Genomic DNA, 11967 nt, shown 5'->3' with positions numbered 1-11967 from the left:
GAAGAACATAAAATTACTAGGATCTATAAATAGATGCTTACGTATGCATTGATAGTTACTAATAATAAAATTATTAGTAAATATTTTAATATTTTTCCGATTGGACAGATGGGTCATGTGTTATTTTAGAAGAATTAAGTTAATTCCTATTGGATGAGTTAGGTCACATGAATATGTATTTCAAATTATTAAATTAGTACGATCCTCCCACATTTTCATTTATAACTTTGAAAATCAAATTATTTGTTAAGTTTTGCAAAACGTGTTGGTTTCTCTTCTTTCTGTTACTTGGTTTATGACCATACAGACGTAGCAATACTAAATGAATAGCCAATAATGAGGAGTATACATCCACCACAATAGCAACCACGTGTTTGCTGCATATGAATTAGTGCAGTGATTATGTTCAGCATTACAATCCCCTGTACGTGACAGGCTAACGTTGTGTACAAACCAGTCGTGTCTTTCCACTAACTTCTTTACGTGCAGAGTACCATTTGTGTGATAATGCCTCAAAAGCAAATGTGGATCATTGCAGCATTCCCAAAACGAAAACGGTGTCAAAATCTGGAGAATTCACGGAAGAAATAATTTTGATACTGAGTTTACGCAGCCGTTTGAAGATGCTAATTTCCAAAGAAATTAATTGCTTTGCTACTTAGGGGACGGTAAGCAAGCTATACTTACTAACTATTAATAATGTTCTACATATGGAACTAATTAGGTCTGCCAAATGTTCGTAAAAAAGCAATCTGACATCCAGGACAACGTCTGGATAACAAAACATCTGAGTCTTAGTATGGACATAGAAGCTGTTCGCTCCAAATTGAGTCACCTAATATATTCCTATTCTCCACTAGCTTGAAGGAAAGCTAAAACATCCTTATTTTGAAATGTGATGAACGATGTTTGAAATTTAGTCCCTTGTTTTCAAAGTTTGATCTTAATTTATCACTGACCTTCACTGCTCCCATATCTTTTGCCACTTGTTGCGGTAACGAGATGACAAGATCTACATTAAGTATATGGATTTATACAGCAAGGAAAATACCTGGAAAGTTTTTAAGTTCTTATTCAAATTAAGACCCATTTTAAACAACCGGGCTTTGTGTTATTTTTGGGGGTTGGGGGGTTTTGGTTTATTTTTATTTATTTTTTGCTTTTGTTGATTATATGGTGGATTAATAAATGTGACAACGTCTTTGAGATTTGACATCATAGTTCCATGTTTCTCTTTGCTGCATATTATGACAACCCCATGCTTTCTCCAAACCATCTTCTTAATCTCTCTCTCTTTGGCAAAATGTCAAATAATTCTATATTTTCATTAAATTATTTACCTCAAAACATTCACGCAAATGAGTGATTAGTAGTTTAATGCTTATTATTTTCTTTATCATCAAAATTAATATAGCTGACCCAGATTTGCCGGCGTATATGTCAAGCATATCTGGGTTCAGGTTGTTTGCTCTTCCTGAACTGTGCGACTGTTTCGTCATTTGTCAAGAACACTGAGGTTATAGTAGTCGGAAATTCAAACCCAAAGGAGAAACAAATTCGTATTATAGTTTTATATGTAGAAGTAAAACTGTGTTCTCGGAATAAGGATACCACATCACAGTGCCTCAAATGACCTTAACTATTGTGTATATGAAGGAAGGACGGATAAATACAACACTATATGCCGCTACCTTTCATGTATTGAAGTATCATCATTATAACGTACGTTTATAGGAATATAACATAATACAGAAATTACACAGTGGAATAGGAGTTGTCTCTCTTTTTACTCTTGAACCACTATTGATGTTCACCTACATGCCTTAATTGTTGTTGTTGTTGTTGTTGTGGGGTTTAAGACCATTTTTCAGCACACGATAGGCTATGCATGGCGGCCAGTATTCATGGTGGAGGAAGAACCCGGAAAAAAACCGGGAAGAACCACCGACCCACGAGAAGCTACTGGCAAGCTTTCTCACATACCCACATTGGCCGAATCCTAGACTCGAACCCACGCAGACAGAGGTGAGATGGCAGTGATCCGTAACGGAGGGCGCTTTAGACCAATCGACCACTCGGGGCCCCCCGCCTTAATTGTTAACACTTCGGGTAAACGACTTACCGTACAATCTTATTGTTATGGTCTGACAAGCTCAAGCTAATCCTTTGTAAAAAGCGAATCGACAGACAGATATGCTATCATTGTACCTATATATGTATATCATTGTGTTTGTTTGATTTTTTTACTGCGATACCTGAATGAATTGTTCATGTACACTATATTAACAAACGGTGAGATCAACCCACAACGTTTATGCTGCGTGTGACGGAGAAGGGTGCTTTTCAAGCTAACATTTTACCTTTTCTTGAGTAAAGCACATTACATTGCAACATAATCCTCTCTACTTATGTTCACTCTATAGTTTGAAATATACTGACTGAATAAGCTCTCTACTGGCATGCAGTGAGGCATATATGTACTTTATACATATTTGAATGCTTTGAGTGGTTCTGTATTAACAGTGTTGAATTGCACCTATAGCCAGTCAGAGCTGGATTTAATTGTTAACAAAAACTACGCGATATATTCTTTTAATCTCAGGGAAGCTACAAAAGTATAGTGTAACAGCTAAAAGCAATTGACTTTGAGCGGACACCATTCGTCAACAAAAAATTTATATACAATTTGGAACTTCCTTGTTGGAGTCGCATCAGGTGTTGCTCGCCTCTGTTTATACATATAACATAAAGATAGTTGTGAGCTAATCAACGGAAGGAATGTTTTGACGAAATCAGGAAAATGTCGATCTCGAGAATTGGGGTGAGTGATAATTTTTTCAGTTATTTATCTTAAATATTATAGATTATGCAAAATATGCGTTACTGATAAGGTAAACAAATGGTAGTCAAGGCACAAACAACACCTGGAAAGGCCAGGTGTGAAAATGTATCGGTAAGGACTATGTAGGATATACTGTCTTAAAATTCAAGCAGGTCATATAGTCTAATTGGATTGAACACGAATCCGGAAAGGGGAAATTTGATGAGGGATTTTGAGCTTTTAGCTTTTTATTATTGGAGACAAGCATAATGTTGAGTCTGGATGCATGGTTGTTGATCAAAGTTCATATATAGATGATAGTGTTCAAATGCATTAAATTATTTTCGATGCGGTACCAGGGATATGGTCCACTACAATATTTATGCAGAACAACTGTATCTTTAATTGAGCTTCAATGCTAGAAAACAAAATGGGTCGTGACATTATGCCCAATTTTTTTTTAAATCTAGTACCCACCTAAGGGGTGGGGGCTAGGTCGCCAGTCCAGTCCCGCATGATGTCACTCAAGTAATAATCATTACGTTCAAGGCGTGTTATTGTTATAATATGCCTGTTTAATCATTTTCATTAGGCAAAGTTTGGTTTCAAAATCTTACATTTCAACAGGATTTGGGTTCCCTGCAAGGTCACTATTGTGTATATTCTGATAGTCGTGGTTAAAATATAAAACCAGTCGCATGAATTTCGTTTGCTCGATCAACGCTTTGTATAAGGCCTTTTCTCTTTTGTCGTGCATAGGGGCAGCAAGCTTCCAAAGGAACATTGTTTTTTTGGACTGAATAATATTATCAATATTATGAGATTTTTTGGACTGAATAATATTATCAATATTATGAGATTTTTTGGACTGAATAATATTATCAATACAATGAGATTTAAAGAGCCTATATAGATATTCATTTTGTTTGACAATTGTGTATTCTCTTCCGTTTTATTATATTTCAAGGAGTATTCAATTTCGATAAGATTTGTCCGTAATTATAGGAAAAACCTACATGTAGCATGATTGAGCCCCAGACATTCAAAAGCACACAATCATTCAAAATTCATTCTTTGTAAATGCTCTCTTGTCTACCAACCCATACCGAATCCTTCTCGCCTTTAACCAGAACATATCCATGTTGATCACTTCTTTACATGATTTGATTATGTCGACGTTGTTACTATTTTCTTTGTTAAGGCTAGCAAAACGGCAGAACTGCAATTCAGTTAAATTCCTACATTTGGTACGAAATGAGCATCAGTCTGACATACTCTGTGTTCAATTTAATTCATAGTTCTAATAATGGATGACGCAAATGGTTCATCTGTACTGTTTGTACGTATTTGTTCAATATGACTTGCATCAATCAATACTTGGATCCAAACTATGGTACGGTTCATGACTGATACAAACAAATTCATAGCGGTCGCATATTTATATGAGTACCGGTAGCTAAGGTAAAGGAGTAGGACGTAGTGTTCCAGAGAGCATGCGCATTGTTGTGCTGAGCTGGACATGGTTAACTTAGTGTGGGATGAACGAGCCCAGATATGAATGCAATACTCGGCTGTCGAATAACAGAGGTCCAGTGCTGATGTCTTGAGTGTCTGAGCACTAGCGCCCCAGGTTGAACCAGCCAGTTTGCTGAGTAGGTTGTTTCGAGTGCTAAGTTTTGTTGAAGTTTTTCTCAGGTGATTGTAGAATGTCAATGATCTGTCCAGAGTCAAACCAAGGTATGTTGGTGTCGGGTCATGTTTTATTTGCTGCCCATTGAGGAGGATGCAAAGCATACGGTTTGCATTGCATTGTTAAGGTGGAAGCCGCTGAAGACTTTGTTGCACTTGGCCACAGGCGCCATTTCTTGAAGACGTCTATCACATCATCATGGTCCTTGTTCAGTACCCCCTCAGGCTCAGTAAATGAGCGACTTTGGGTCCCGAGAGCAATGTCATCTGCTTACATGAACTTGCGCAACTGTGTTACAGGTAAGTCATTGATATATATATTGAAAAAACTTGGCGAAAGAACAGACCCTTGTGTGAGTCCATTTGTCTGACGCCTCCACGAGCTGCAGCTCTCTCTCTCTCTCTCTCTCTCTCTCTCTCTCTCTGATGTGCACTCTGAAGCGCCTGTTGCAAAGAAACAGTTCGATAGTCTCAACTATCGAGCGCGGCAATACTCTGGACATTTTCAAAAACAGCCCTGCATGCCAGACCGTGTCATATGCCGCTGTTAGATCCAGAAAAACAACTCTAGTTTTAAGGTTCCTGTGAAACCCGTTTTCAACACATGTAATCAGGTCAACAGTTATGATATTCTCCAAGTCAGGACCAATTCTTTGGAAAATCAGGCTCCCCAGTACCTTAAAGCTGGTTGAAAGCAAGGAGATCGGCCCGCATTGTTGAGATCTTTGCCAGGCTTTGGGATCGCAATAATCTTTGCCTGGCGCCACAAAGTCGGCATGCACTTTTCCCTAACAACCTGGGTGTAAAAAGCGGCAAGCCATTCATTTGCCTTCGGTCTAAGATGCTTCAGGAACTAAGGCAGGATTTTGTTATATCCTGCTGGTTTGCCTGATTTGATGCTGCACATCACCGTTTCAAGTTCGGTTGTTGTAAATGCCGCTGGAGTATTTTGGTCTTGCTCATCTGACTTCCGACGGCAGTATTGTGGCCACTCATCTCGTACTTGAAGTCGATGCTGTTTCTTCAGGGGTGATTTTGCCACTTGTAATAAGTGGCTACCTGCAGCCTTTGGCTTGACAACAGGGTGAGCTTGAACTAGTGGTTGCTGAGCGGTGCCAAGTCTTCGAATCAAGCTTCAGCATTCCCTGCTGAAGTGCGTAAAGTTAATTGATCCTGTAGTTTCCTCCCAGCGATTGCGACTGGCAGAGTCCAGGGAATCGATCAAGTGATCTGCTATGTCTGGGTCTTCAGATGCTTCATATTCCTTGAGAAGAGTCTGACATTCTTCATCCAAACAGTGTGTATAGACTTGACGACGACCACGAGGGATAAACTGAGTGGCTGCCTTGAATATGGCTCTTTGGAAGCGTGGTAGGTTCCTTGATTGGGATGCAGCGAGATGGTATGGTGACTATGCTACGCTCCAGTATGTCAGTGTACTTCGTCCAATCTGCTTTGCGGAAGTCCAAGCGCCGCTGTGAAGAGCTGTGTTTATCCGGCAGCTGAAGTCCAATATGGATAAGTATTGATCTGTGTTGACTGTGTGGGAAGTCATCTAGAACAGTTTGGCTTACTGGCTGAGGATGGTCACCAATGGAGCTGACCCAGAAGAGGTCTGGTGCGTATTTATTTTGTCATCTTGCAGAATGAAAGGTCCCACGTTGCTTGGAGGCGTGGGTCAGAAGGTCATTGTTCATTGCCCACTCTACCAAGTGTTCCCCGTCTTCATCAGAGTATGAGTAGCCCCAGTCGGTGGAATGACTGTTGAAGTCGCCAGTATAGACGGCTGGGTGTTCTAGATTTGGAAGCACATTGTTGCCCCAGCTGGCACTTGGTGGTTTGTAGACATTATCAATCTTGTACCCTCCAGCGTGGACCACAACGCATAATCTGGTAGAGGAAACTGGAGAGTCACCAGCAATGTCTCAGCGTGCATACGTAGCACAGCCTAATTTGGAGTCAGGTGTTGATGAAATAAGGTCAAAGCCTCCAATGGTGTATCGTCCTGCTATCTGGTCTGCTACGTAAGTCTCCTGCAGACAGATCATGTCAACATTATGACGGTGGGTTATAGTACTGATGATGGTTCGTTTGGCTGCTGAGAGACCCTCGACGTTAAGTTGTAAAACTCGTAGGGCCGGTCCGATGGCTTGAAAGTCAGCGGACATTGGCACGTCGAGAGTTGCTCTTGGTAGTGGCTCGTAAACCGGGATTCATTGCTAAATTCGGTTTGCAAGCTGTATCCTTCGTTTCCACAACCTTGGGCAGAGCCTTGGATGAGTACTGACGGGGAGCGCGACGTGAACGCGGATCCATGCATGCTCCCTAGCAACATTTCTTCACAACTTATCTTCTAACACCATGGAGACCTTGGAAATGGTACAAACAATGACAAATATTTAGTTTAAAAACGTACACGTTGGAGACTTTTTCTTTACAAAATGTATTGAGGAATTCCTAAAACGTGAGGAAAGCCTCTTGTTTTGCCAGACAAATAATAAGAAATATGTTTTAAACATCAATTTGAGGAACAATGTTTGAGAATAGAAAATGAAACCGAGACGAGTCCTTTAACTCATTCTTTTCAAAACACAGCAACAATAATGCAGATATGGCTTATTTGTTCTGATGTCGGTGTCATATTAGAAATTAATTAGCTCTTCAAGTTTTGGACATAAAGTGAATCATTTTTTTCTGGTATCCAACTATTTGCCTGTCTGTGATGAAAGCTTTTGAGAATTCAAAAGAATTCTCCGTTTGTATACTCTGATAGTATGCTCATATATGTTGCTACACACACACGCACGCACACACACAAACACACAAACAAGTGTGCAAACATTTTGTTGGCCGTTCTAAGTAAGTAGTAAGTAAACAACATTGTATTCGTAGAAGACAAAGATTGTTAAGAGTGAGACAGACCAATATTACACCTAAAATGTAATATTGTTTTCGGTCCCCTGTAATTTTTTCCAACAGACCACGCTTAGAAGATCCAAATATTTCCTTTAGATGTGTCTCTTGTGTGGAGAGATAATTCCATATTGGTGCAATGAAGCATACCAGTAGTATCCCAAAAGGTTAAAATGGTTTCACTCCCAACATACCAAGCTTAGCAGTTCCAAATATATTATATAAATGTGCCTTTCACTATGGGGATAATTCCTTTTGAGTGAAATGCCTATATCCTTAAGTCCCATATATATATATATATATATATATATATATATATATATATATATATATATATATATATATATATATATATATGAGAGAGAGAGAGAGAGAGAGAGTTGCTTCTATAGAAGACACTGAAATATCCGTTCCCTCCCCCGAAACTCTTGTATATTTATCCGCATTAAAAAATCAAACAACTTCATTATGCAACCAACTAGTCGTGAGAAAACAAAAACCATATTATTTTATTTATCCGAGATATTTAAGTTTATGTCCTCCATAATAAAGCAGTCTTGATGAAGAGTGATAAGGAGTTAAGTAATGCACCATTTTCAACTAAACATTCAAACATGTAAACTTTGGTAAAGTGATTTTTGGGGGTTTGGGGTTTTCTTTCCACAAAAAATGGTATATACAAGAGTTAGCGAACTTTATATCAGTACTATACATTTTAGATCTAAATAAAATGCCTCTTCGGAAAGTTATATGTCTAGCACGTGTCAGTATCATATCTTAGCTGAATCTACTACGTCGAGCCTAAATGCTTCTTTACGATATCTCGGGATGGTGATTTCTTTCCATGTATGTACCAGCTTTGTCCTTATAGTTTATACAGTTCATATAAGTATACAAGATGTTAGACACTATCCCCATATGCATACTCCACTGTGTCAATATGTGTAGCACCAACGTGGCTTTGTCCTTATTTGTAGGTATTCAGCAGTTCTTTCATTGCATTTATCGATGTTCAGTGAGTAACGTTTTATCGGCTAGTTTCAGTCACTTCAGTGACTATGCTGCCTACACTGGTCAAAAATGGACTAATAGATTTACCTTGTTGCAAAATCAGTACCTTGTCCCGATAAGGTTGAAATGTTTTGGACTTCTGCTGCTATGGTCGGTAAAGCCAGGTAAAAAGTTCATTTTCAAATGTACACCACTCATCTCGTTAGAGTTCAGCTTCTTGAAAATCCGTTTGCCCAGCCTGTTTAATTAGTCTATTATTTGTTTTCGTGACTACAGTTTCAAGCCTTCCTCTCGGAGAATGGCATTAAGGCTCTTAACGCGATAAAACTGGTCCTGAGCATTCCCATCTACAGTACAATTTCAAGTTCATCATAACATTCGTAAGCCACTTTTGCATGTTTTCTAATGCGCGTTCTTTAGTTTAAAGTTTGTGTCTCTTTGTTCTCTAACGTTATCTTCTAATCGTTTTTAATCGTTCGTGTTGACTACTGCTAAATGTGGACTCATGTTCCCAATCTCAATAGAAAATTAAACACCCCACTGGACTCATGTTCAATAGAAAATTAAACACCCCAGTATATTCGACAAACCATATATTACCCTATGCATACCTAGCATAAGAAACATTTTCCGAACTTTTCCGTATAATATCTGGTTATGTTTAGGTTGAACCTTCACATACCTTTTGCCTATTGTGCTTAATGTCATCGTTCGTTTTTATTTTGCTCGAAGGCAATGATTGAACGTCACCCAACGGCCTTTTCACTTTGCCTAATAGTGTCAGAATCGTTTCTTCATGCTGTTTACACTCTAGCAGAGAAGGTAGCCAGACAGTACTCTTCCTAGTATCCCAGACATCATATGCACATGACTTGTTTTTATTACCATAGAGCAGACTAAATTTGAATATTTTCAAGACATAATAATTGCCAACAAAGTCACCTATGTCGGTAGCTTAAGACATAATAACACGACACCATGTTTAAATTTGCAAACAAATGTACGTTTAAGCGATGGTATATACCCGAACTATTTTCAAGAAATAGCAATTGCCATCAAATTATTTACTTATGTCGATAGAATAAGAGTAACAACTCGACGCCAGCTTTGAAACATACCAAGAAAGGGAAGTTTAAGTAAATGTTAATACTTTAAATCATTATAAAATACAAGCATAAAATACGAAATTATTCTAATCGTAACGTTGCGTTCTTATTTAAAATGCATATCCTTCAGTCAATCGATTCTTTGAATGACGACCTGGTCTTACCTGCAGCCGACATTAGCTTGGGATTTTCTGCCAATTATTTTGCTACAAGAGGTGTCCCGTTTGTTCTTCTTGACCATGCATTAGAAACTTGACATAACTTTTGCTTACCCTAAACAAAACATTGCATGTGCAATGAATGTTTTCAAAGTGTTTATATTTTATATCGAAGGTAAATAACGTGAGTTACTGGAATGGATCTCGTTCCATCATCATTGCGCATTTTTACGTACCCAGATTACGACGATTTAACTCCAGTATCACAAGGTCATATGCACAAATAATCCCGGTTTCCATTTTGTCTTGGTTTGTTGTTGCTGTTTTAAAGTATACCAATTAGCGTCCTCCCATCCCACTCCCACCCTCCAAACCAAAAAGGCAGCGACATGGCATTCAATCCAACCTAATTTGTGGTGTTTTGTGCACAATTAAATTTGCATTTACCCTAAATTTCTTGTATTTGTAAAGACAGCTTCTTATTTCCACATAAAATGCTCAGTCCCCTCTGTTTCTAAATGTGTAGATTGTAGTATGCACGAAGTCCACCAACATTGAACCCTTGTGACAACATAGGTTCAAGGTGCCTGCATTTCAGCCGTTGTCAGTCAAAGTCATGGACATACCAATCAAATCCAGTGACATCAAATCTGAGTATGTATTTTAGATGTGAAAACAAATCCCATCTTAAGCTTTTATTCCACTAAAACTAACCTCAAGCACACTGTTTAGGTTTACGAAGCCACCTCTACATAATGCATCGTGCTATCAGATTCACCGATAAAAGGATCATGCTAAATTTTCGGATAATGTATGGGCAAAGCATAACATTCCTGCTTGTTCATTTTAAGAACCGAACTTCAAAATTGTATCAATTACAGGCGCAAAAGAAAGGGAAAATCTTTAATATAGAAATATTTCATGGGAAACACGGTAACATTTCTATTTTATGCAATGTCACTCAGGTCATTCCTTTATATTTTTGAAAGTACCAGTGATATTCTTATTACGAATAATGTGGTATTTCTACTAGAATACTCAAGTTATAGTCAGCTGAGCGGTGCCTCTCAACATCTCTGAAGTATCAAATGATCTCTCTGATCTTTACCATCCAGTAAGGCTGATCTATAAAGATCAATGACAATGGATAGGCCTTCTAATACGCTTTATTTAAAGTAGTAACGTTTCCTATAATCTTTCAGCGAGTATTACTGTTCCTAAAAGCGATTGCATGCTGACGTACAAGTAAGCACCTACGTCATCATGATCCGTTTCCTGTACAAACAGAAAGCAGAGCCAGTCATCATAATTTTTAGGGGTTGGGGGTTGGGGTGATGGTTTTTTATATATAAATATATGATGTAATATTTGTTAAGTAAAGCACTCACAGGTATGTAGCCCTTCTTTGTGTTATTTCAAATGAACGACTTTATAACTTTGTCTGAACACGCATTCTCTGTGTGAATGTATTAGACCTGATACAAAATCCAGAACGAGATAAACACTGTGATTGAATACCTGTATACCTGTTTCCTTTCCAAGACATATATGTCGAAGGTAGTAATTTACATTATTTAACTTGTGTTTATCTTTATTTTGTATCACAATCAACACATTATAAGTACTACTACTACTATCACTACTACGACTACAAATGCTAAAACTACTGCTACTACTACTACCACTACTACAACTACTACGACTACTACTACAGCTACTCGAGACTCTCTATCTGGATTAATATTTATACTCTTTCACTTTTTATAGATATTAAATGTGTTATACTACATACATTAAAGGAATTTGGTTTTGGAAGCGTGGGTATATAGCATTTTGATACACCAGTATAGTATGTGTTATTTGCAAATGGCGTGTGAATACGCATATATTCATTCATTATTTTAGAATAGACCATGTCCCTATGTGCTCCTAACCCAGTTTGAATTTCCATGTATTAGACATTAATAAGACACAAAAACAACGAAAACAAATATACATGTTTACCGCTCATTATACATTTCTAAATGAATATAACATGGTGCGCAATTTCGCCAAAGTCTCTCCCTCCTTAATCAAACGTTCCAATGGCGAATGAAGTATAATAATGAACTGGATCAAATGTAAATAGTTTTGACAGTTTCAATCACCTAGTATTTTGTTCGTCATTTTACTTAACCTTTTCCCGCTGAGTTAGATCTAAAATTAGCATCGGATGATAGGAACTACTTTTTATTGTAAACATACACTGTACGCTCATGCAGAAACGCAG

The 11967-nt window shown here is 38.0% G+C and overlaps 1 protein-coding gene across 5 annotated transcripts in view; it reads left to right on the top strand.

The window, feature by feature from the left end:
* The first annotated feature begins 2445 nt into the window (after positions 1–2445).
* Positions 2446–11967, top strand: part of LOC149798993 (uncharacterized) — a 32929-nt gene continuing 23407 nt past the window's right edge. For 4 of the 5 annotated variants that reach the window (XM_089957924.1, XM_089957922.1, XM_089957921.1 and 1 more), the window contains exon 1: positions 2446–2821. In XM_089957924.1, the coding sequence (XP_089814050.1) occupies positions 2801–2821 (21 nt within the window). In that variant the 5' untranslated portion in view covers positions 2446–2800. The remainder of the gene's footprint in view (positions 2822–11967) is intronic. The other variant, XM_089957923.1, reaches the window with a different exon arrangement.

Source organism: Sinohyriopsis cumingii, chromosome 5 (genome assembly GCF_028554795.1).
Source record: "Sinohyriopsis cumingii isolate HCF-2022 chromosome 5, ASM2855479v2, whole genome shotgun sequence".
In the NCBI taxonomy this organism is placed as follows: domain Eukaryota; kingdom Metazoa; phylum Mollusca; class Bivalvia; order Unionida; family Unionidae; genus Sinohyriopsis; species Sinohyriopsis cumingii.
The sequence above is the reverse complement of the archived record's forward strand: the minus strand, read 5'-3'. Positions and strand labels throughout refer to the sequence as shown.